A 25,748-nucleotide genomic window follows, 5' to 3' on the forward strand; every position below is an offset into this window, starting at 1 on the left:
CCTGATGTCCCAGCACCACCCAGGTGTCTCGGCCAGACGGCCAAGCAAGCTCCGATGGTTGATGGCGCTTTGGAGGCCTCCTCCTGCTCCAAAGGCTTCCATGGGGTGGGCAGCCCCAGCAATGGCTTCAATGGGGAAATGAATAAGTCAAACTCCCAAGCCCTGTAGCAGGAGGGCAGAAGCACATGGACCCCAGGCTGCTGGCTGGGGAATTCTGGGAGTTGTAGTCCATCCACCTTCAACTCAATTAGCATGCAGGCTGGGGAGTTCTGGGACGGACTCTTAAAGGGGCCAACTTTGAGAAGCAGGTCCAGGCAAAGCGTCTCAAAGTGGGGCAAGAGAGGCTGAGACCCTCCCAATTTTCAGGCCCATCCCAGATTTTTAGGGAAGCGGGAGGTCCAGCTGACCTTGCCCTTCCAATGGCTTCTAACCCATCCAGCCCCTTCGGTTGGCGAGGGCCTCTCTTTTAAGGGGGGGGTCAGGACTTCAACTCCCAGAATCCCCCAGCGACCCAGCACGTGCCCACGGACCGGAGCATGCTGGGAGATGAAGTCCGCGCCTGCTGGCAGAGGGCAGGCCGTCCCCACTTACCGCGTAGAGCAGGATCCGGTTCTCCTTGTCCTCCTTCGGGTACAGCATGTTGTTGCTGGGCGAGAGGGAGCAAGAAACGGCGGTGAGGCCTTTCGAAAAACAGGCCCGGGCAGCGCGAAGGGGAGGGGAGGATGGGAGATGCAGTTCAAGGCCTCGCGAAGGAGCCGGGACGGACTACCGCTCCCATGCTCTGGTGAGTCCGGGCCCTCCCCGACCCTCCGCCCGCTCACCATTCCTGGCAGAAGCGGATCCCCACGAAGCCTGGCTCGTAGGCCCCTTCCGACTCCATGGCAACCGCGCCGAGCGGTCTCCGGCGCCACTGCGCACGCGCCTGCGACAACCACGCAGGCGCACTCTCGACTCTCGGGGAAGGTGTCCGTCGCCGCTTCGTCTACGGGAGGCCGCGAGGGTCGTGATTCTCCCGAAGCCGTAATGAGATGTTGGGCAAGGTGGGAGAAGGAGGAGGAAGTTGGAAGGGTTGAAGAAGGACCCATCGTTCTTGGGAGGCCCATAATGCTGGGCAAGGAGCAGCAGCAGCTGCTACTTTTACTCTTTTAAAAAAATCGGGTGTCCTTTTCCTTCTCCTTCTTGGATTACATATAGACCAAGCAGAGCTGAAATCATTAACCAAACAATATATCACAAATAAGATGATTTTAAAATATGACAGAATAATAGACAACAGTTTATGCCAAATTACACCACTTAAGCAGAACTGTTAATGAACCTAACGTTAATCCTGAAGAGGAAACTCAAATCCTTTGGCCACCTGATGAGAAGGAAGGACTCCCTGGAGAAGAATGCTGGGAACGATGGAGGGCAAAAGAAGAAGACGGCAGAAAACGAGGTGGCTGGAATGGTATGGACTAAGGGTGTCCCACTGGCTGGGGAATTCTGGGAGTCGAAGTTCACAAGTCTTAAAAAGTACATCCCTGGTATAGGTCTCCTCCTCAAGCAGGCATTTGGACGAGAAGACCTCCAAGGTCCCTTCCAACTCTGTTATTTTCTTCTCCTTTCTGTGTCCCAGTACATATTTGTTTATTCTTCTGCCAATTTTGAGTTTCGTAAGCCCAATTGTGCTGTGCAGACCTGACACACTACAAGGTGGCTGCGGTCACAAAAGAAATGGAAAAGAGACCAGAATAGACCCACCATAGCAGTTGCATTCCCACAGTAGGTTTAATGTTGACCTAGAGCAGGGGTCTCCAAACTTGGCAACTTTAAGACTTGACCTCAACTCCCAGAATTTCTCAGCCAGCTTTGCTGGGAGTTGAAGTCCACAAATCTTAAAATTGCCAAGTTTGGAGACCCCTGACCTAGTGTGTTGATTTGGGATAGGTAGGTTAAAGCTACCTGTATGTTATTGGAAGGCCACCAGTTCTAGTTCCTCCATGGTCTCCCAGAGCTCCTTGGAATCCATCACTGTGACCAGTATGGGACCTCCTCACTCCTGTTCCTGCCCAAATTGTCTCTTTCTTGTAGGTGAAGAAGATTGCTGCCAAATATTACGACAACCATCCCTATCACAAGTCCTGGGGGATCATTCTTTGGAATTTCATTTTGAGTGAGAGGCTGGGCCCTTTCAGCCACCTGAAGAGAACCTACAAGAAGGAGGAAGAGGAGAGACAATGAGGGTTCCTCTTCCCTCTTCAAGGGGCTCTCCTTCCTCCCCAGATGCAAGTCCAGGAACCAGGATCAGATAATGGCCTTCATCAAAACTGCCCTAACAAAATTCTTTGGGAAAAAGTAACAGAAAACCCAGAGATACCCAGGCTGGTGAGATGATATCCAGAACCTTCACATTTAGGAGTCCTGCTGTAGAACTTCACTTGAAAGCCTACAGAAATGCTGATGGATCAGGGTCAGCTTGGACCAAGGTTGTGGCTCAATGCATTGAGTCACACCCTTGGTCCAAGTTGACCCTGATCCACAGCATCTCTGTAGGCTTTCAGGTGAAGTTCTCCCAACCAAAGCTTTTGCATGTAGAACAGGTGGTCAACCATCCAGCTGCGGCCTCTTCGCAAGGCTCCATTTCTCTTGTGGGCCTTTGCCTGCTGCTGATCTGAAGTCCTCTCCACCCATTGCTGAATCCACAGAAGTTGCTGTCTCCCATGGCCAAGCCGCCTTCTGCCTCCCTGGGTCCTGTTCCTCGGCCCTTCCTGTGTGACCCCTTGCAGACTCTCTCTGAGTCATCCAACCGAAGGCATTCTTAGGGATACCTGCGACTTTGCTATTGATATTAAAAGTATTTTGAGCATTGAAAAGTTCTGCCTGATTCATCTGAGGTAATGCCTTTTTTTAAAAAAAATACTGGTTACTTCAACCGGCACGTTGAAGGAATGCTTTTTTTTTTTTCATTTTAGAACTGCCAAATGAGCAATAGGTCTGAGAAATGGGTCTAAGTCAAGAAGTGGTTGGCTGGGAATTATGGGAGTTGAAGTCAGGCTAGGGGAGGAGAGGCTGCGGTGTTTTCAGCTCCCACTATGGAGTTTGTTTTCCCTGTAGCGGTGGAAACTCTGCATGGATTTTATTTATTTATTTATCAAAGGCAGGTTTCATAGAATCATCAACTCTTAAGGCTGGAAGGGTCTTTGGTGCTTTGCTGGCTGGGGGATTCTGGGAGTTGAAGTCCACAAGTCAAACGTGGCCAAGGTTGGGCACCCCTGTCCCCCAACATCGTTTCTACCAGAATTATTTTGCAACCTTAGCAACCTTTAAGACTTAACGTTGCTCAGGTTGAGAGAGACCCTTTTATGCAGTCCTTTTATTCCCCTTGCATAACTTGGCTTTTCACGGCAGAGGGAATCGGTGATGGGTGCGATTGATGCGCCTCTGTCCAACAGGGACTAAACCGGGGTCCATACTGCGCTTTTGCAAAGAATCGGGGTCAACTGTGCAACGGGTCAGGCCCCTCTGGCTTCCTTCCCCAGGCTGGAACCCTCGACAGACGTTGCACTGCAAGCCCCATCCTCCCCAGCCATCCTGCATGCAGAAGACAATCCGCGGCAGCGTCAAAGCAGGGTCTTTCCTTCTCCCGGACCAAATGATGAGCCCTTCTCTCGCTCCTCCGGTGCAAGGCTGCTCCGGGACCCCCGTGCACGACCCCCACAAAAGAGCTTTCGGTCCTGCGCGCTCAGCCGCCAGGGAAACCCTGCCCTTTTCTCCACCAGCCACCCGGCTTCGACCTCGCCCGCCTCTCTCCATCGCGCCTCCTCATTGGCCGTCTCCGCTCCCGCGAGTTGCATCGCGGCTTCCTATTGGCGGGCCTCCCCGCCCGGGCTTCGAGGGCGGACGAAGGGAGGGCGGGGCCGAGGGCAGAAACTCCGCAGCAGAAAAGAAAAGGCCGAGCCGCGCAGGACGCGGGCGGAGGCGGGGCAGGCGCGGCGAGCGGGGCGGCGATTGGCCAGTGGGGCGAGCGGCGGGGCGCCGATTGGCTGGCCGGAGGGAGCGGCCCGTGAAGGGGCCCGAGGCGTGGCGGCACCGGGAGAAGCGACGGCAGCGGCGGCCGGGATGAGCGTGACCGGGACCCCCGCGCTGGTGTCGGTCTCCATCAGCAGCAGCCTCAACTCTTTCCGCGCCCTCAAGAGATATGCCCGCGGCCTCACCATCGCCGAGTTCAAGGTAGGGCCTGCTTCCCGGCCACCCGAGCCCATCATCCCCAGCCCCACGGCAGGCGGAGCCCGCGCTGGGGGACTACAAGTCCCATCCGCCTCAGCCGCTCCTGGCACAGGCCCCGGCTGCCGCGTGCCCCCTCCCCCATACACCCCCATACACCCCCCCCACCCATGGGGCTCTGCCGGCGTGGCTTATGGGTGTGGGAGTCCCCAGTGCCCCAAATGCCCCCTGGAGGTTCTGGCGGGAGGGGGGGTTTATGGGGGGGACCCTGCATTCTGCGCCACTCCGCCCCCCCTCCCCCCTCCCTCCCTCCCAAGCCTACCTGGCAGGGCTGTTGTGGGTGTTTGTGGGGGGGGAGTGGGGGGGGGGTCAGGCTGGTGAGTCAGCATCCAAAATGGTCCAATAATTGTGAATATTCTGCAAGGCAAACAAGGAAAAGAGGCTGGCAGCCCAGAGGGAACCTCTCTGCATTCAGGCTTCCTTCACCAGGAGCCTCATCAGCAAATTAGAACATTATTATATAAGTATATGTATTTATATATAATTATATAAACACATGTGGAGACTTTTATATATATATATATATAAATCTCCACATGTTTGTGTATAATTTTATATGCAGCCCTAGTTCAGTGAAATCACCATTCACTAGTTTCTGGGCTTTTTTTTTCTTTTTCTGGCAGCCAGCAGACCCTTTGCTGCCCATTGGGTCTGCTGGCTGCCAGAAAAAGAAAAAAAAAAAGCCCAGAAACTAGTGAATGGTGATTTCACTGAACTAGGGCTGCATAATATATTGGTTTACATACATAGAACCTGGCTAAAGAGACATACATATACATATACAGTTTTTTTTCTGTTGAGTCACCTGGTCTACCCCAACACGTGGGAGGGGGCATACTGCATCCCTTTTGCCTTTGAGGCGAAAATGGTTTGTCCTGAATGCGACTGACTGCTTGGGGGCTTCTGGATTGGAGCTGAAAGGCAAAAGGGATGCAGAATGCCCCCTCCCACATGCTGGGATAGACCAGGTGACTCAACAGAAAAAAACACTTAATCTCTCCCCTGGCTCAAGCTGATGAAGGGAGGAGAACTTGTGGCTCAGAGGTTAATACAACTGCCTAACATGCAGGCAGCCCAAATTCGAATCCAAGGAAGGCTTTGGCTAGCTGATGAGAGCTAAATAGCTTGAAATAGATCTATACTAGTCTCCCTTTATTTCTTTATCAGCGAAATATAAATTTATATAAATATATATAAATTTATATAAATATATATAAATTTATATATATATATATATATATTTATATACATATAAATGTATATATATATATATTTACATATATAATGTATGTATACACACACGAATTCATATGCAAACATACATGTGTGTGTTTGTGTACACGTACACACACTCATCTATCATCTGTCTGTCTGTCCGTCCATCCGTCTGTCCATCCATCTAATCTAAATGTATGTGCAGTGCAGGTACCCTCTGGCTGTCTTGGTCCAGAAGGCCACTGCCATCTGGGGATGATGGGATCTCAAGACCTCCCAGATCCAGAATATGCTTGAAGGGAGGGTTTAAACTGCTGCACCTAAGGCCCCCTCTCATCTAAGGGAGCCCCCCCACCACCATCTGGTCCCTAAGGAAGATCTCACTGCGGCTGAAGGAATGAGGCTCCTGGCCCCATCAGAATGTATATTCTCTTGCTTCCACCATCTCCTCTGATAGTTTCAGGGACCCTGAACAGAGATGGGGCTAGATGACCTCTAAGATCCTTTTCCATTCAGATACACTGAGATTCTAGGAGATGGGCACCCATTGCTGTGACAATAGCTAAAAAAAGGGACACTTCATTAAAGCATTCATTCCAAAGGTTTTAAAATACAGCTGAGCCCGCCCGCCCCCCTAAATTTGAAGGGGCTTCTTGGGTGCCAGCATCGGCTGCTTGCTGCAGACCCGGTGCGGCGTTTTGGGGACCAGCAACGGCAGAGCCATCCCTCTGCCACTTTGCTGTCTATCATGGCAGCCAAATTGCAGCGGGCGTGCTGGTTTTGATCCGAGGATTAAAAGCACCCTAAAAATGCAACCCCCTTTTTTGGGAGGGGTGTCTGCCCAGGACGAGAAAAATTCCCATGCCTTGGAGAGGGAAGTGATGCCGCGGAGTTTGTGCATCACAGCAGATTTTGAACACCAGATTGTGCACTCCTGATCATCCTGATTGTTATAAACGCAATGGCGCTCTCTCTCGCTCTCTCGCTCTCACACACACACACAAACACAGAAGGTTCTCCACAGAGGGCACTCTTTGATTCTCTGCCTGATTTTGGCAGGCAAAGCGGCTGTTTTCGGCCACCCGGGCACCTCCCGTTGATCCTGGTGCCTTCGGTTAGCAGCCTCGGAGAAAGGAAAGGCTCCATGGATTTTCCAGGTGCCTTTTTCCCTCTCTTTTGAGCTGCAACCCTCCAGACGGGCCACTGATCAACAGAATAGCATTGTCTGTGCATTGTGCAGCCGTGCAGGGATTAACTGCAGCCTGGCAGCTGGCATTTCGTGCCTGGCTGGGTAAATCTGCCACTCAGCCTTATGCCCTCTTTGCACGGCTCCAGTTTATGGATCTCTGCCAAGGGCTGGCTTTTGTTTCCTCTCCCCAGTATATATTTATATACCTATATATATATATATATATATTTAATGTTGGTGCTGAGAATTTTGCAGAGAATATTAAGAATACGTTTGTCAAGCCCGCTTGCTCCCTTCTGCCTTTGTTAGCACTGAGACACCCTTTGGCAGGCTGCATCGTATCTGCCCAGAATGCATTGGAAGAGCGGTTTGTTTGCGACTCAGAGAACTGGGAATTAAACCGGGATTTGAGGCTCGGGGGAGCCCATTTTATTTATTTATTTTAGCGACTTCATTTGTAGCATCTCTGCCCCGCCATGCTGAAGTGATGACTCTTGGTGATTTGCAGGCTAGATCAATAAAAATTAAAAACTTCCAGTTGAAATCGATTAAAACACAAATGGGAAGCAATAAGTGCAGGTGCCTCCATATAGAAGCATGGACACACACACATACACAAACACAAGGGCAGGACAGGGCAGGGAGAGGAATGAGGGAGGGTTAGGGAAAGGAAAGAATGAAGAATAGGGAAGGAAAGATGGGGAAGGAAGGAAGGAGGGAGGGTTAAGGGGAAGGAAGAAAGGAAGGAAGAATAGGGAAGGAAAGATAGGGAGGGAGGGAAGGAAGGAAGGTGGCATGAGCTATAAACTTGAGGAATTCCCCTCTGAAATAAATCAGTTTTGGAAAATTTGCAGGGAACTGAAAAGGAGGGGGGCCAGCTGGTGGTGATTGATGGTTGGGTGAGAGACAAAAGTCTCGCCCCCGTCCCATCCGTGCCCTTTGGTTTTAACATTTAATTTATTTCTTTGTGGCTCACCTCAATGTTAATGTTAATCTTTCTAGCCTACGTTTTTATACCATGGTGAGCCGCCCAGAATAGCGGGATGGGTGACAGATAAATTCCATAAAAGCAGTGTTTCTCAACCTTCGAAGCTTGAAGATGGGTGGACTTCAACTTAATTACTTTTCCTTCCAAAGATATTTTCTCTGCTTTCCAATGTTGTGCATGAACAATCCTTGCAGCTGTTATTACAAGAATATTCCTCCACCTGACGGGCTTTTTCTTCTCTTGGTAGTGCAAGCTGGAACTTGTTGTTGGGAGCCCAGCCTCGTGCATGGAACTCGAACTCTACACCCCGGATGACAAGTTTGTGATGAAGCTGGACCGCGATGAGGCCTTGCTGGGCTCTTACCCGGTTGACGATGGATGCCGTATCCACGTGAGTCTGCCTGGATTCGAGTTCTTTTCTTGGGGCTTTCCCTATCACAAAAAACGTTTTCTTTTTTTAATTCTCTTGGGGTTATCCTTGAGCAGGAGTCTCCAAATGTGGTACCTTTAACACATGTGGACTTCAACTCCCAGAATTCCCTAGCCAGCTATGACTTCTGGGAGTTGAAGTCCGTAAGTCTTAAAGTTGTCCAGTTGAGGGACCCTGAGTGAGTTGAACAACATTCAGCTTTGCTTCTTCTGGGGACTGGAACCCGCCAGTGACCTGAAGTGGACGCCTTCTTTCGCCCCGTAGGTGATAGACCAAAGTGGGGCAACGATGGGGGAATATGAAGATGTCTCGAAGGTTGAGAAGTTCCAGATTTCGGATACTGAATACGAAAAGCGAACAGGTAAGTACCAGAAGTTATGTCCCCCATGTGGGATGTTGGAGCAGCAAACGCTATTTTATCCCAGAAACCGTGTTTAGAGTTGGGGTCTCCCAACATGGCAACTTTATGACTTGTGGACTTCCAACTCCCAAAATCCCTTGGAATTGCTGGGTGAAATGGAAATTGGGTGGGAGGGAACCCCGCCAGCCTTGAAACTGACATCATTTCCCCTTCATTGGGATAAATAAATCTATTTCTTAAGAATAAAAGTTGGATTATATATATATATATGCCATGTGTGAGTGCGTGTGCATAAAAAGAGACAAGAGACGGAGATATACACACACCTATCATCTGTTTCTGTGTACAGTATATATCAATTCAGAGACAGCAACAGATACACACACACACACACATATATAGTACACACATATATTTACACACACAGAGACACATCTGTTGTCTACTTCTATGTAAAGTAAATATCAATTCCCCAAATGATATATACATAAAAAAAGAGATGTTGATAATACATATATAAATGTGTGTGTGTGTGTGAGTGAACTAGAAAGCATTGGAAAGGATGGTCCCTTCCATGCCTGCCTTTCCCACGCGCACAAGGCGGATGCTTTTAGGAAAACTGAATTTTTAGAGGCTTAACCAATGGAGGGAGGTTGCCTTTTTGGAGCCCATACAAGCCCAGGCTAGGAGAAAAGGCCTCTGCTAAGCTGCTGCCTCTGCCCCACAGACTCGGCCCGCTCGTTCATGAAGCGCAGCCACCTGGGACAATACAAGGAGGACCTGGCGAAGGAGTCCGACTTAGAGCAGAAGTTGGTGGAGGAGAAAGCCCTGGTGGAGGCCATTTCCGTGGGGGCCAGGTGTGAAGTGCGAGTATCAGGGCAGCCCAACAAACGGGGAACGGTCATGTACGCAGGTGAGTATTTGTGGGACTTTTATGTCCCAAAGATGCTTTTCAAAAGGCAACTGGGCTCTGTTGGTGGTGGGTTTTTTTTTTTTTTGAAGGCGTTTCACTTCTCATCCAAGGATGAGTTCATTCTTCAGTTCTCATGACTCTTTGGTTTTTCATAGGCTTAACAGAATTCAAACCTGGTTACTGGGTTGGGATCAAGTATGATGAACCGTTGGGAAAACACGATGGCAGGTAAATCCCTCTTTGCTCCATTGTTGGCTTTGTGGATGTCCACAGCCCCCCTCTTGGGGGGGGGGTTCCTGAGTTTCTGGCTATGAAAAATAGGGTCTACAGGGGGATAATTTTTATTTATTTTATTTATTAATCACATATCTAGCACAGGGGTCTCCAACCTTGGCAAATTTAAGACTTGTGGACTTTAACTCCCAGAGCAAATCTGGCTGAGGAACTCTGGGAGTTGAAGTCCACAAGTCTTAAAGTTGCCAAGGTTGGAGACACCTGGTCTAGAAGAGCTCCAAAATCCCTTCCAACTCTTGTTATGCTGTTAACTCTGGGCCTGGTGGTTATTATTGCACAAGATCTACCTGAGAGACAGTGTTGAACTTGCCCAGAAGACCAAGGGGAAAAGGAATGTTTCCATTCTTAGGAGTAGAACGTTAGGACCTCTCTCTATAGTCCCTTCCTCCTGTTTGAAAATAAGCCAAACAACCCAACTTCTAATGCAAAATAAAAATGGATGGCAGGTTTATGCAAATCAGTCCAATTTCCATCAGTTTAGCATAAGTGCACTCAGGGCTTTGCACACACTGTTTAATTCTTTTTAGAACTTTTATGTGTTTATGTATGTAAATGATGATGTATAATATGGCTGATGATCTTTAGCAAACCCGGGTAGCTAACAATGACAAAAAAGACAAAGCAATGAAACCAATACAAAAAGAAAATCAAGAAAAATCAGGTATTTATTTACTGAAAAAAAGAGTTTAATATATTCTGTGTACGTTGATATAAATATATTTTGTATATTCATGTACATATACAAAAGGTAAGGGCTTCCCTCCCCTTGCTGAGATCTTTTAACAGAATCACAGTGTTGGAGAGGGACCTTGGAGGTCTTCTAGTCCAACCCCCTGCTCAAGCAGGAGAGCCTGTGTCATTGCAGACAAATGGCTGTCCAGTCTCGTTAAAATCTCTCTTGGTGGGATAAAACATTCTATTACCATAGTTTATCAAAATATAAAATACAGAAATACAAAGAGAAATGAAAATAATGGGAAAATAGGGGAAGGAGAGGGGGGAAAAGTGTAGGGTAAAGGAGAAAAGAAAAAGAAAAACATGGACTTTCAACTCCTTTTGGCACAGTAGAATAAGGCAATAACATAAAACGTGGACTATTTACTTTTATATAATAATATCTACCAGCCATTTCTCTTAACAACAAACCTACCTAGTCAGCAAAATCCCAAATCCATTTTTTCCACCTCAAGCACTAAGTACAAAAGCGGTTTCCCAATAGAAACAAAATCTTAAAATCTTTTTTTTTTCAGTCTACTGTCTTGATTTGACTGCATTTGGCCCACTTGCTCATTTGGTGTTTATTCCTTCTTTCCTTTCCCTTTCCCCTTCTTTCTCCTCCTTTCTCCTCCTTTCTCCTTTCTCCTGGACAGCGTCAATGGCAAGCAGTATTTTGAGTGCCAGCCGAAGTACGGAGCCTTTGTGAAGCCTCAGTACGTGACTGTGGGGGACTTCCCAGAAGAGGACTATGGGCTGGACGATGAAATGTGAGGGGAGCAGACTGGGAGGAAGGAAACGGAGGAGGTCTCCAGGGCCTCTCCTTGCTGGCAGAACCCCCCCTCGGTTGCCGCTGTTTCCGCCACTGCGCTGTGATCCCGAGTTGGGGGGGCCGCTTGAGTGAAACGGGAGAACTGTGTGTTTCGACGTGTTGGTTGTTTGTCCCTTTGCCCTGGTCGTCTCTGTTCAGTGAAGATGCCGATGTCCCCATGCCACGCCCCATAGGTCAGTAACAGAGAACCAGAATGCCTTTGATTGTAGTAACCATTTGGGGGAGGGGGATAACGGTGACGTCCCCCCAAATTTCCTGTCCCAGCGAGTGGAAACCGATAATGCAGGATTCAGAAGATACATGTATATACAACTCTGGTTTCAAAACAAAACAAAAAATCTAAAGCGAATCATTTTGATGACTGTGCTTTCTTTTTCTTTTTTCCATTGTGGGTCTTTGTTGTTCCGTTTTGTTTTTGTGCTGCTGGAAGATGCTATGTGATCATTACGAATTAAAAGTTTTGGAGGGGGGGTCAGATACATTCCAGACAAGTGTGCTTCGGTGTGAGTTTCTTTTTTCTCTCCAGGCAAGCAAAAACAGGCAAAAGAAATTTTTAGAAATCCAGTCTTAAGCCGAGCCAAGATGCTGGCAGTACAAACCACGATGACATCATATGAGCGATGATGGTGTCCCTAATGCAAGGGAGAAGGAAATGTGGAGAGGTGCATATGACATCACTTCCTCTTGGCTTTTGGCCTATCTAGCCGGAGGATTGGGATTCCATGACCTGTGTTTTGCAGCCCTTCTGTCAAGATGAATTTAGTGAACTGTGTCAGACTCCAAAACTCAAGAGAGACAAATTGTTCTGCCCATAGACAGAATCTTGCCATACTCAAGCATGCTAACCCCCCTATAAGCCGTATGCTCTGGGAATTATTGAGAAGGAGCTGTCTTCACCCTCTTTCTCTCACAAAATCTCTGAGCTGAGTTGCCTCTTGCTTCTCTAGCATGCAGCCCCTCCCTCCTGGCAATCCGGACTACGGGTAGTCCCCGATTTACGACCACAATTGAGCCCAAAATTTCTGTTGCTGAGATTATCGTTAAATGAGTTTTGCCCCCATTTTATGACCTTTCTCAGCACAGTTGTGAAGTGAGTCACTGCCGTGGTTAAGTTAGGCACACGGTTGCATAGAAAATAATTTTACAATATTTTGAAGAAATATATATATAGAATAATAAGAGTTGGAAGGGACCTTGGAGGTCTTCTAGTCCAACCCCCTGCTTAGGCAGGGAACCCTACATCACTTGAGACAAATGGTTATCCAACCTCTTAAAAACTTCCAGTGTTGGAGCATTCACAACTTCTGGAGGCCAGTTGTTCCACTGATTCATTGTTCTCACTGTCAGGAAATTTCTCCTTAGTTCTAGGTTGCTTCTCTCCTTGGTTAGTTTCCATCCATTGCTTCTTGTCCTGCCCTCTTTGGAGAATAGCTTGACTCCCTCTTCTTTGGGGCAGCCCCTGAGATATTGGAAGACTGCTATCATGTCTCCCCTAGTCCTTCTTTTCATCAAACTAGACACACCCAGTTCCTGCAACCGTTCTTTGTATGTTTCAGCCTCTCCAGTCCCCTAATCCTCTTTGTTGCTCTTCTCTGCACTCTTTCTAGAGTCTCAACATCTTTTTTACATCGTGGCAACCAAAACTGGATGCAGGATTCCAAGTGTGGCCTCACCAAGGCCTTATTAATACTTCACATGATCTTGATTCTATCCCTGTTTATGCAGCCCAGAACTGTCTTGGCTCTTGTTAAGTGACTGGTTTTCCTCATTGACTTTGCTTGTCAGAATTTTGCAAAAGAGGATGGTGTAACTCCGAGACACAGCAAACCGTCATAAATACGAGTCAGTTGCCAAGCTCCTGACCATGCAGTTACTAGGATGCTGCAAGGATCGGTGTGATAAATGATTGTGTCACTTTTTTCAGTGCCGCTGTAAGCTCAAACGGTTGCTAAATGAACTGTTGTAAATTGAGTACAGTTCCATCACAACCGTGGAAGAGCCACTTGCATCCCACCTTGCAATCTCAGCTACTTTTAAAATATGGGGGGGGGCGGAGGACTTCAACTCCCAGAATTCCTCAATCCGTTTTCCTAGCTGGAGATTCCTGGGAGTTGAAGTTTTAATGGCCAATCTGAAAAATCGCCCTTTTTTTTTTTTAAAGAGGCATCCTGGCAACGCCCCCAGGGCAGCGACCAATTAGAAACGAGAGGAAAGACCTCAACGTTCTATCCGACCTCGGGGGCGGGGCCACTTTCCCGCCAGCGCCGGGCAGTCGGTGAGCTGAGCACGGGCGGCCTCCAGCGGGAGGGGAGGGGAGGGGAGGCGGGGGCTGCAAGGGTCTCCGTTGCACCTTTTCCCCCCGGCGGACAGACGGAGATCCGGGGCGGGGGATCCGCACGTGGGACGGGAGGAGGCTAGGAATCCTTTGCACGTGCATTGAATTCAGCACGTGAAACTCCCGGGTGGGTTTGCACGTGGGAAGAGGTCCGGCGCTGATTCGGTGTCCCGACCGTGCAGGAGGCAGCTCCGTCTGGACAGCCAGGAGGACCCCTCGCCGCTGGAAGGGCCGGAGCGCCTTTGCCCCGATCGGCTCGCTCTCTGCGCCGCCGGCTCCATGGCCAGGCACAGCCGGCTGCAACGCGAGGTGCTCGGCCTCTACCGGCAGTTCCTCCGCGCCTGCCGAGGCAAGCCGGGCTTCCTGCCGCGGGTGCAGGCCGAGTTCCGCCGGGCTGCCCGCATCCCCCGCACCGACGTCCTGCTCATCGAGTACCTGCTGCGCCGCGGGCAGAGGCAGCTGGCGCAGCTCCGGGAAGGCCACGCCACGGGGATGGGCCTCTTCGCCCCGGGGAGCCCAAAGCAGCAGCAGGAGAAGGACAAAGAGGACGCGCAATCCTGAACGGAGGATCGCTCTCTTGGTTGCCGCGCAGCGATGCCCGCTGGCGGCAGGAAACCCGGAGGAGCGGACGCTGGGTGGGTGGGTGGGAGGAAAGGTCCCCCCGTTTTGCAAGAGCGCCCGCGAAGGATGCGAACTGAGAAGCAGCTGCTCTCTCCGGAGTTGTGGCGGTTGTGTGCATTTGAAGCTGGGATTTGCAGCTGAGGCTTTTCGGGAGAAGATGGCGCAGCTCCTCGTTGCGCCCACCCGTCTTTCGTGGGAGGGGGACAGCCGTCACGTCTGCACCAGACCCCCGGCAAGCTTCCCCTTGGCATTCTGGCCCTGATGTTGTCCTAAGGGCCCCTCCTGCAAGGAATCCCTTCCAGACCGGTGCAAACCTCATACTCGGGAGTGGGGAGCGGGAGGAAGTCGTGGAAACGGACATGGGTTGGTTTGGGGTCAACCTTCCTCCGCCTGGAACTTTGGAGACAGCAGGAAAGAAGTTTTGAACATAAAGAGGCTTCCCCCCCCCCCTTAAAACACTCCAGGAGAAATACTATTGAACCTTCTCCTTTGACAATGCTGAGTAACAACTCTTTGACCTGGATTTTGTTTTTGTTTGGTTTAACACCTTTCCCTGTATTTATTAATTGCCTTCTATTGTTATTTTGTTCAATCTGTGAAGGGAATGGAGGCTTTTGAACAAAAAACAAAACTCCCGTTGCTAATGTGTATGCAGTACTTATTCTGGTTGTGTTTTGGATCGCAGTCTGTTATAAAGGAACATTCTAAAACTATGGTGGATGATTCCAGCATTTTCAACAATGAATTATTTATTTATTTATTTATTATATTTCTATACCGCCTTTCTCCCGTAGGACTCAAGGCGGTGTACAGTCAAGAAAAATATAGACACAAACATCATAAAATTGCTAATTAAAATTATTACTTAGTTTGGTCAATTAAATTATGATGCCATAAACAACCAGTTTCTATCTAGGGCTTTAGGAATCCTAAAAGAATTAAGAGGTCCACATGTCCCTCCAGGAAGCAGAATAAATTAATTGAAAGAAGTTCTTGGGATTAATTAATTTTTTTTAAATTTGATTTATGTGCCACCCTTCTCCGGAGACTCAGGGCGGTTTACAATGCACTAAGCAATAGCCTTCATGCTTTTGTATATTTATACAAAGTCAGCTTATTGCCCCCACAAACTGGGTCCTCATTTTACCTACCTTAGAAAGGATGGAAGGCTGAGTCAACCTTGAGCTTGGCGAGATTCGAACTTATAGTAATTGCAGACAGCTGGTCTTAATAACAGGGTGCTTTAGACCACTGTACTACCAAGGCTCTTAATTAATTAATCAATTAAGTTAATTAAAAGAATTTGGGATTAATGTTTTTTCCAATATTAAGCGGATTTTACTTTTACAGCATTTTTAACTGACTGCCAATTCTATGCAAGTTATAAATGGTTAATATGCAAAGTGGGAAAATATATGTGTCCTGCGGCTATGAATCTCACCATATCGGGCAGCGGCATCCTTTGCAAGTCAAGGCCGACACAAGACAGGTCAGTGCATGCTAAAGATGCACCTGCTCACCCAGGTCTGGGTTTTCTTTGTGGGTATGGAAGGCTTAGAAACCAGGGGATGTGAGTTCTAGTCCCACCTTAGGCATGGAAGCCTAAGTTGGGTGGCGTTGGGCCAGTTGTGCTCTGTCTCTCTGTCAAACCACCTCACAGGGTGGTTGTGGCGGGGAAAATAGTCAGGTTGTGATGTTCATTTAAATCAGTGTTTCTCAACCTTGGAAGCTTGAAGATGGGTGGACTTCAACTCCCAGAATCCCCCAGCCAGCGCTGCTGGCTGGGGGATTCTGGGAGCTGAAGTCCACCCATCTTCAAGCTTCCAAGGTTGAGAAACACTGATTTAAAAGTTTTATTAGACTCTCCACTTTCCATAAAATAAAAGGTTTTTCAGGGAATCCTCAGCCCAAAATTTCTGCTGCTAAATGAGACTGTGAAGTGGGTTTTGCCTCGTTTCACGGTTAAGTGTATCACTGCAGTTTAAGTTAGTAAAATGGATGTTAAGTGACTCAGGATTCCCCGTTGACTTTGTCGCAATGGGATCACATGACCCCAGGACACTGCAACCGTCATAAATATGGACCAGCTGCCAACTGGTGGAATTCCTGTCACGTGGCCATGGGGATGCTGCAGTGGTCATAAGTCACTTTTTTCAGTGCTGCTGTAACTTTGAACGGTCACTAAATGAGTGGTTTTAAGTTGATTCCCCAGATATAAACTCTTGTGGTTTTTTTTTTTTTTTTTTTTTTTTTTTTTTTTTGATTTATATGCCGCCCTTCTCCGGAGACTCAGGGCGGCTTACAGTGCGTTAAGCAATAGCCTTCATACTTTTGTATATTTATACAAAGTCAGCTTATTGCCCCCACAAACTGGGTCCTCATTTAACCTACCTTAGAAAGGATGGAAGGCTGAGTCAACCTTGACTTCTTAAATTCTCCAACTGTAGAAAGTGCGGTTTAACTTTTTGAACCCAGCAACTGTCTTTTATAATAATTAGTCAAGGGGCCCTTCAGAGATCATTTAGGCTGACCCGTATTATTTCACTCTTATATCCAATTTTCACTTTACGTCCTACCTTAACGTAATCAACCTACACAATCTGCTAATAGTTTATCCAAGATCTCTGGGAGGAACATACAGACTTAAAAAGTGAGGACAATAAGGCCCATGAATGAAAACTCCCCATTTCTCATGGGAAGACCTGCAAAATGAGAATGACTTTCATTGGATGAGTGGCACTTTTTGCACTTCTGGGCAGGAAGCCCTAAATATTCCCCTGAACCACTTTTAAGCAACACCTTGGCTTGAGATACAGGTGAGGCCTGTTCCACCTTTTGCCTCCTATTCCAGGAAGAACTACATCTACCAGAATGCATTTCCACCCGCAAACCGCAACGGCTGGAGGCGGTGGCTACGAAATGATGGGCAGCCCGAGTCCCGCCCCTTTTTAAACAAACAGCAGCTTCAGCCAGTGGCTTTTCGAGCACGGCGCCCTCGTCTCCGCAAAGAGGCGGCGCTGGCTCGGAGTGACTACCCAGGCGACCTATCAATGCTAGTCCCGCCCAGTGCGCTTGACGCAACTGGAGACCGAGGTGTCCGATCCCCAGAGCGGCTCCCGGGCCTCTTCCTCGCTATGGCGTTCGGCGGCGGTTGGTGGGGCCGAGCCGCGGCGCGGGCCAGGAGAGCCGGCGGGCTGTTAAGGGGAGAGGCCTGGCCGTGGCTACGGAGGCCGACGAGGCCCAACTCCGGCCGAGGCGCGCCACTCCCGCCCGCCTCGGAGCTGGACAAGGCAGACGCCTGGCTGCTCCGCAAGAGTCACGAGACCGGTGAGGAGGAGGGGAGGGCGTGGCTGGCGGGTGACGTCACGGGGCGGGGCCGGCCGCTTACCTGCAGCTGGGCGGGGCTGCGACAGCTGCTTGCCTGCGGGGCGTGATGGGAATTGTAGTCCCTCAGAGTTGACCTTTTTCCTTTTATCAGCATATAAATATATATTTGCACATTAAAAATAGAAAAATTGATACCAGGTCAATAGCTTAAGATCAAAGCTAGCATACCACCAAAATTTTGATATGAATTGCAGCAATTCTTTTTCTTAATATTATATATTAATATAATAATATAATTTATAATATAATATATTAATATAATAATTCAAGGCCTGTAATATTGGGCTCCTGAATTGCAATGGATACTGTTGAATTTTTTTTACTTTTAACTTAATTCGATAGTAGAAAATAATCTGTAATCCTGTCGTTTAAACATTGTACTGAGACATTGCAAGCTATCAAGATTTATACAAAAATAATGAATTACATCCCCTCACTTATCCTACTCCCTCCCTCCTCATCTTTTAGTTGTAGCTGATAACTTGTATATTTATAGTGTTTTATTTGTATTGTGTACATGTTGTTGTATTGTTTTTAATGTTGTATGCCCCCCAGAGTAACCTCGTGTCCAGATGGACAGCAAAAGTTTAATAAGGAAATTAATAATGAAAAGGAAAAAACAAGAAACAGTGTATCTGTGTATGACCTCTTGGAAGACTCTGCCCAGAATACCCTAAATTTTATAGATAACGTTAGATAGAAGGATGGGTAGATGGATGATAGATAGATCGTTTAAGAGATGGGTACATAAATAGATTATGCCTATATCTAGCTAGATGATAGATGATGATGGATGGATGGATAGATACTGGTAGATAGATAGATGTTGGTAGATATGATAGTTTAATAGCTAGATAGATAGATGTAGGCATAGATAGCTAGATGATAGATATTGATGGATAGATTGATGATGGGTGGATGGATGGATGAATAGATAGATAGATAGATAGATAGATAGATAGATAGATACTGGTAGATATGATAATTTAATAGATAGATAGATAGATAGAGGCATAGATGGTGAGATGAAAGATAGGCAAATGATAGACAGATAGATGATTGACAGGCAGGCAGGCAGACATATATATATGCCAGATGGAGGAATGGATATGCAGAGTTGAGTGTGCTCTCCTGTTTCTGCCTTTCCTTCAGCCTTCCTATCCTGGTTTCGGAATGGACTGCTGGCCACGGGCATCGGCGTGATTTCCTACATGCAGAGCGACATGGGGAGGGAAGCAGCCTACGGTGAGTAATCCAGTAGCCCTTCTGCTGGCTGGGTGCCCGGAAGTGGCCTGGCCACAAAGAGCTCCCATCAGCATCAGGGCAGCTGCAGCTCCCGTCCGCAGGATAGCCGGAAAGCCAGCTCCATCTTTCCACCTTAGCATAGCTGAGGACGCCTCTTTCTTCTCTTCCCATGTTTCCCCCTCAGGTTTCTTCATCCTCGGGGGAATCTGTGTCTCGTACGGCAGCGCCTCCTACTTTGTCAGCCTCCTCCTCCTCCGTCGCACCATGATGCTCTCCTTCTCGGCCGCCCTCCTGAATTCGGCCGCCGTGGTGAGCGTGGCTCTCTTTTGGCTCTGCGCCATCTCCCTCTACATCGGCCGGCTGGAGGTGGAAATCATCCAGGAGGACGTCACCGACAAGAGGAAGGAGAACGGCAAGGCCGAAAAATGAAGGCCGGAGGGACTCTCCTGGACTCGATGAGACCCTATGGACGATTCGGAAGGGACCGCTCCATGGTGGTTGGGTCAGAGGAGACCATGGAAGAAGGAAGGAAGGAAGGCTGGCTCTCCTGCACGTGAGGGACAAGTGGAAGGAAGTGTGGCCTTTCCATTTATTTCAGATTTTTTGGATGGGGAGCAACGGATGGGAGGGGAAGGAAGGAAGGGCTTTGAAACCTTCCTGGGAGCAAATGAGCTCTGGAAGCATGAATACTTGCTACTTAAGGATCTTTGATGCTTTTAAGGAGTGGGCCTGCTTTGCAAAGAAACCCTCCCTTTTCTGCTTCGACCCTGCTTTCTGGTTTCAGGTGTGTGTGCGTGTGTGTGTGTGTGTGTGTGTGAATAAAAGCCAGTTGTCTGAATGCCTCCTGCATAGCTTATCTTGGCTTGTCCACTCTCGCTTACACTCCGGACTCTTTCTCCGTCTCGCTTCTGTCATTGGGCCGCCTGCTGCTCTGGACATTTATATTAAAGACACACAAAGCAAATTGTGTATTTTCTAGGGTTTTTTGTGTGAGAGAAGGGAGGGGGGCCTGTTTTGAAGATATGTTTGGGAAATAATATCTGCTATTATGCTATTATTATTAGCTGCAAGAGCAAGGGAGGTCTTGAGGTGGGCGGAGGGAGACTCTTTGAAATATCGTGTTTCCCCGAAAATAAGACCAGGTCTTATATTAATTTTTGCTCCAAAAGATGCATTAGGGCTTATTTTTTAGTTAGGTCTTATTTTTGGGGAAATATGGTACCAAATGCACCCATCTGGCAATCTTAACCGGGGCTTATTTTGGGGGTAGGGCTTATATTACGAGCATCCTGAAAAATCATGCTAGAACTTATTTTCCGGTTGGATCTTATATTCAGGGAAACAGGGTACAGGTAATCCTCAATTTACAACAATTTGTTTAGTGACTGTTCGAAGTTACGACAGCACTGAAAAAAATGTCTTGTGACTCTTTTTCACACGTACGACCTTATAAACAGGTTGTAAAATGGGGCAAAAGTCACTTAACAAATGTCTTACTTAGCCACAGAAATGTTGGGCTCAGTTGTGGCCGTACGTTGAGGACTACCTGTGGCAAAGCCAGAGTCTTGCTTGCATTGTCTCCGGAGGGGGAAGAGTTAGTGCGCTTAGAGCTGGGTCTGTGCCTCACCATTTACGGCGATTCCTTTAAATTTCACTCCTTTTGAATTTCAGGAAGCTCACTTGGGAAACGTCAGTTGATCTGCGTCAGTTGTAGGTTTCCATAAAATGAGGATTGTTTGGCTTAAATCCTGAGGATATGTGGTCCTTTCAAGGATTAGCTGGGGAGGAAGTCCATGGAGATTCTCCGTCATCCAGGACATGGTTTTCCCAAAGGTGTTTTTTTTCAAGACTGTCTTTGTTTTTCTTTGAAGACGTTTCGCTTCTCAGCCGAGCAGCTTCATGGATGAGAACTGAGCTGAAGAACGACAGAGCTGAAGAAGCTCCTTGGATGAAAAGCGAAACATCTTCAAAGAAAAACCAGAAAGTCCAGTTGCCTCGTGAAAAAAACCACCTCTGGGACTGGGGAGGAAGTGCTTGGTTGATCACGAAGGGTCAGGAGCAGAGGTGGGTTTTAGCAGATTCTGACCAGTTCTGGAGAACCAATAGCGCAGTGTTTCTCAACCTTGGCCGCTGGACGATGTGTGGACTTCAACTCCCAGAATTCCCCAGCCAGCTCTGCGACAGCGGAAAGTTTGAGTAGTTCCGAGAACTGGTAAATACCACCTCTGACCAGCCCTGCCCCCATCTATTCTCTGCCTCCCGAGTCCCAGCTGATCAGGAGGAAATGGGGATTTTGCAGTGACCTTCCCCTGTCATGCCCACCTAGCCACGCCCACCAAGCCAAGCCACACCCACCTAGCCACGCCCACAGAACCAGTAGTAAAAAAAAATTTGAAACCCATCGCTGGTCAGGAGGATTACTTCGGTTACTTAATCCAAAAGTGGGATCTGTGCACTTTCCGCCGTGCTCTTAAGACTCTCCTATTTCAGCAAGCCGGCCTAATCTCCCCTGTTTTAAAATTCTTTTAAATCAAAATTTTAATCTGTTTTAAATTATTGGGATTTTTAATTGTCTCGGGCTAAATTATTTAATCTGGTTTTAATTATGTTCTTAACTTTTGTATTTATGTATTTTATTTTGTGCCTGTTCACCGCCCTGAGTCCTTCGGGAGTAGGGCGGTATATAAATCTAATAAAAGAAAGAAAGAAAAGAAAGATCTGTTAAGGACAAAATCCAGACAAGACACATGACAAAATAAGATTTCCCAGTCTGCTGAAATCGTTTTAGAAGGCAGGAAAGAATTCTTGTTTATTCATAATGTTCTCTCGAGTCCTGGATTGCCAAAAGAAGCTGCAAAATGTCGACAAGAAATTATAGCTACCTTCAGCTACCCGATGCGAACAGTAGATTAATAAAAAGAAAAAAAAAAAAAAACACAGACGCGTACAGTTCTTTAGCGACGAGTTATAGAGGGAGGGGGAAAAATTCACATTATCCAAGTGCTACAATCATCGGTGGGCGCCATCCGTGTCCCACTGACATGTACAGATAGTCCTCGACTTACGACCACGATTCAGCCTCAAATCTCTGTTGCTATGTGAGATCTTGAGTGAGCTTTGCCCCATTGTACGACCTTTCTTGCCGCCGTCATTAAGGGAATCACTGCAGTGGTTAAGTTAGCATCCCAGTTGTTAAGCGAATCTGGCTTCCCCCTTGACTTTGCTTGTCAGAAGGTTGCAATGTGGGATCACGTGACCCCGGGACACTGCAACCGTCATAAATACGAGCCGGTTGCCAAGAGTCTGAATTTGGATCACCTGACCATGGGGAGGCTGCAACGGTCGTAAGTCTGAAAAACAGCCATTAGTCACTTTTTTCACTTCGGAAGTCACTAAGGTTGTAAGTCAAGGGCTGCCCGTACAGTTTATTTTGAATAAGTGCTTAAAATTACAGCGTTTGCTCCAGTGCCATCTTTACCCGCGTTGCCCTGACTCGCCCCCTTATCTAAGCCAGCTTGAACCCGGGTCCAGCCCTTCTCATCTGCTGCTGGGACTATAACATAGGAATTGGGGAAAGAATTGAAGAGGATTTGTGCATAAAGAGAGGACCAAAAGTACCTTTATTGGGGGGCCAGATCCAAAAGGCAACCTAGATTATTATAAGTGCCAACGAAGGACCTCAAGAGGTCTCTTAATAAAGAGGTGGCATTTTGCATCTGTTCAATTGCTGGATGGCTAGGACAACCGTTCAATAACAAACGGTTATTAAACAATTAAACAGAACAATTTAATAGCTCAGGATTAACTTGATATCACTGGGAAAACCACCTTCTACATCCACGTAACACATTGAGTGACGCGTGTACAATAGGGGTGTCCAACCAGGCACTTTTAAGACCTGTGGACTCCCAACTCCCAGAATTCCCCAGCCAGCCATTCCACAAGCCTTAAAGTTGGCTGGCTGGGGAATTCTGGGAGTTGGAGTCCACAAGTCTTGACGTTGCCTAGGTTGGACCTCTGGTGTAGGAGAAAGATAGGCAGAGTCTGGAGGTGGAGTCAAGAGAGGAACCAGCCTGGAATCCTTAATCCTCGCAAACGGTCCAGGTCCAATACTTCTTGAATTCTCTTCACCCTTATCTAGCTCCAATTTACCGCTGACCGTGAGTTGACTAGATTCTTCAGTACACACATGAGGAATAAATCAGCTTCACGGGAACGTGACCTGTGGTCCTGCTTCTTCGGGCCTGACCATGGCAGGTTCTGCATGTTCAACTTGGCTACCTACCCTGGATCCAAGCTCACTCCATCTTAAGATGGGTTCAGAAGTGATTTCACCATTCGCTCCAGATCCCTGGGAAGAAGGAGAGAGCCTTTCCGTCACAACTGAACATAAGGAGTCAAGCCACACCGTCAGCTGCCTTCCAAAGACATCCAACTATTTCCCTTAAAGCAAAGATCGGCAACTACAGCCCCTTTATGATTTGTGGACTCCAACTCCCAGCGTGGCTGGCTCAGGAATTCTGGGAGTTGAAGTCCATAAGTCATAAAAGGGCCACAGTTCCCCACCCCTGCCTTCAGGGATAAATTCCCTCATCCCCCCCCAAAGATCAAGGTCAGCGTTATCTGCAAAATACAAGTTGGAAAAAGTTTGCCGATTTGCACAGCAAGCCCACGAGGCCACATTCCTAGAAGGATCCATTCGCACAAACTTTCTATCACGTTGGTTTGATTGATCCTCGCGGTGTCCTAATATGGATTTGTCCCTATTGCATATTTCAAGGATTAATTCAACGTGAGCAAAACAACATGAACCGCTGGCGTGACAGGCTGGAATAAGCACATTGAGGAGAGGCATGGTGGGCAACGGCGGGCAACTTTTCATTGGCACATAAATGCAAGTTATATTTGACCACCGACAAACCCCCCTTTCCCCTTGTTTTTAAAATCAGTCAAGTTCTAGCAGCAGGAACACAGGTACGGAAGTGCATAGGAGGTGCCCCTCAGTCCGTGGGACCTTTCTCCTGGAAGTTTGGATAGATTCTCCACATTTCTCCAAGCAAAATCCTCCACCAAACACCCCGTTTCAATCCACCACCGATCTTTAGAAGATGGCGATGGGCCATCCACTCTCCTTCGTGCTGAGGACTAGGAAAGGGATGCGATGAGCAGGTACGTAGGTAGGTAGTAATTTCTTCCAGGACTAAATATTTCTTCCCCTGGGCTTCGAGAAGGCTGGTGAGCACCCCAGCACCGAACCGAGCAATCTCAAGATCCGATCGCTCTCTTCCAGGCAGGATTTAACCGTGGTTCTCTGGGCAAAGAGGACACGGATTTGATCACGGACCATTGAGGGGCGTTAATCCTCCTTGCGTTCCAGAGCTGACCCACTGTGGATCCCCCCACTGGCCACAGAGAAGGGCAGGGTGGAAAACAAAGAGTCCGCAGCCGCAAAGGCTCCCCCGGAAATCTGGGCCAAGCTAGCCGAGTTCCCAAACGGGCCCACCATGTTCAACCGCTGCAGGTGATGGTACATGATCTCCCGGGAGGTCTTGGCCTCGGCACTGCTGATGTCCATGAGGCTGAGGGGGTGGTGGGAAGGCGGCAGCATGTTGCTCGGCATGGCCAGGGTCATGTCCGCGGGGGCGTAGCGAATGGTACTCGTGGTGTAGAGTCCCGGGGAGCCAGCCGGGGAGCTGCTGTGCGGATTGCCGAGCTGATGCATCAAAGGGACGACCACGTTGCTCGTGTGGAACCTCTGGAGAACTTCCATCTCCGTCGGGTAGATCAGTGGGGTGAAAGGCGTGGCAGTGCCCCGGTCCTCACAGGGGGAGCCCGAGAGCGGAGGCGAGAGCGTGTCCCCCGAGGAGGATGGAGCCGCCCGGGGAGAGGTGCCGAAGGGCCCCTTGGCCGGACCGCTGTCCATCTCGGGTGGGGTGAGCACCGAGTCGGGGATGGAGACATACAAGTGCGAGGACGCCTGTCTCACTACGGGCTTCTCCAGCCGAAGGGCTTTGTTCACAGGGAAAGGACTGGCCTTCGCCCCAGGACAGGTCCAGAGCCCCCCTTTGGCCTGGAGCCCCTGCTCCGATTTGATGCTGAGAGCCGGACTGGCTCTGAGGGAGGCGCCCTTTTGGGTCTGGATGACAGAGGTGAACTCCGACGTGCAGGGTCGGCCGGGAACCATGGTCTTCCTCCCACCGGTCTTGCAACCATTCACCTTCCTGGCCAGGAGCCCCGTCTGCTGGGGGACCATCTCCGGCTCTGAATCGCTGCTGCTGTCGGAGTCCTCGGAGCTGGTCAGCGAGGTCTCCTCCTTCCCCTTGGACGGGGGGCTCTCAGGAGGGAACTCCAGTTTGATGCGCTTCCTGGGAGGGGTCTCTGTGTTGCTGCCAGCCCCCTCCTCCGATGCCGCCTCTTCTGGATATTTGGTTTCAGGACCACTGGGCTTGCTCTCCACCAGGTGGCAGTGCCGCCCCATTTCGGCCACGCTCCTTGGGTAGGACTGGGCCAGGGTCCCCGGGGGTTTGCTGGCCGGGCACGGCTTCCCCTGGTCACTCTCTGAAAAGGAGAAAACAGGGAAGTGTCAACCAGACAGGGAATGTGCTTGGACCCAGCTCCCCAAACACGAAAAAACCTCTTAACTCAAAGATTCCTTTATTAGGAACGCCAGCAGCCCCGGCAAAAAGTTTATTTCTCACCGCAGGCTAACAAATTCGTCCGGCCGGAAGATGAATAGTGGTCTGCCACACCTATTCATCTCCGTCCCCTGCCTTTTATCCCCAGAACTAGGGTGCAGCGGTGTCACTTCCTTCCCAAGGACCGGCCCACGGATTTCCACTGCTCTCCTCTCCTCTGCCTTCTCTCAGGCACTGGACCCAGCTGTTCCTCCTCTTCCTCATCAGCCACCTCCAGATCTGGGGGCTGTTGACTCTCCATCTGAGGATTGAAGAACGGCCCA

At 48.7% G+C, this 25,748-nt stretch overlaps 5 protein-coding genes across 5 annotated transcripts in view; 3 read left to right on the forward strand and 2 right to left on the reverse strand.

The window, feature by feature from the left end:
• POLR2I (RNA polymerase II subunit I) overlaps positions 1–964 on the reverse strand; it is a 3,939-nt gene extending 2,975 nt beyond the window's left edge. The window contains exons 1-2 of the mRNA XM_034438233.3: positions 822–964; positions 592–646 (exon numbers count right to left, since the gene is read on the reverse strand). Of these exons, the coding sequence (XP_034294124.1) occupies positions 592–646; positions 822–880 (114 nt within the window). The 5' untranslated portion in view covers positions 881–964. The remainder of the gene's footprint in view (positions 1–591; positions 647–821) is intronic.
• Positions 965–3,952: 2,988 nt separating this feature from the next.
• On the forward strand, positions 3,953–11,693 carry TBCB (tubulin folding cofactor B). Its single transcript, XM_034438219.2, has 6 exons — positions 3,953–4,212; positions 7,906–8,049; positions 8,353–8,449; positions 9,177–9,362; positions 9,518–9,590; positions 11,027–11,693. The coding sequence occupies exons 1-6, from the start codon at positions 4,102–4,104 to the stop codon at positions 11,142–11,144; spliced, it is 729 nt and encodes a 242-aa protein (XP_034294110.1). The 5' UTR covers positions 3,953–4,101; the 3' UTR covers positions 11,145–11,693.
• Positions 11,694–11,784: 91 nt separating this feature from the next.
• SDHAF1 (succinate dehydrogenase complex assembly factor 1) lies at positions 11,785–14,871 on the forward strand. The gene is made up of 2 exons (XM_087876503.1): positions 11,785–14,464; positions 14,504–14,871. The coding sequence occupies exon 1, from the start codon at positions 13,817–13,819 to the stop codon at positions 14,096–14,098; it is 282 nt and encodes a 93-aa protein (XP_087732629.1). The 5' UTR covers positions 11,785–13,816; the 3' UTR covers positions 14,099–14,464; positions 14,504–14,871.
• A 2,350-nt stretch (positions 14,872–17,221) lies between these two features.
• TMEM160 (transmembrane protein 160) lies at positions 17,222–19,754 on the forward strand. Its single transcript, XM_034438226.3, has 3 exons — positions 17,222–17,485; positions 18,698–18,790; positions 18,975–19,754. The coding sequence occupies exons 1-3, from the start codon at positions 17,293–17,295 to the stop codon at positions 19,217–19,219; spliced, it is 531 nt and encodes a 176-aa protein (XP_034294117.3). The 5' UTR covers positions 17,222–17,292; the 3' UTR covers positions 19,220–19,754.
• Positions 19,755–21,569: 1,815 nt separating this feature from the next.
• NPAS1 (neuronal PAS domain protein 1) overlaps positions 21,570–25,748 on the reverse strand; it is a 39,511-nt gene continuing 35,332 nt past the window's right edge. Inside the window, exon 12 of the mRNA XM_087876482.1 lies at positions 21,570–25,348. Coding sequence (XP_087732608.1) covers positions 24,147–25,348 — 1,202 coding nt within the window. The 3' untranslated portion in view covers positions 21,570–24,146. The remainder of the gene's footprint in view (positions 25,349–25,748) is intronic.

This window comes from Pantherophis guttatus, chromosome 10, assembly GCF_059756535.1.
Source record: "Pantherophis guttatus breed Tessera chromosome 10, ASM5975653v1, whole genome shotgun sequence".
Taxonomy (NCBI): domain Eukaryota; kingdom Metazoa; phylum Chordata; class Lepidosauria; order Squamata; family Colubridae; genus Pantherophis; species Pantherophis guttatus.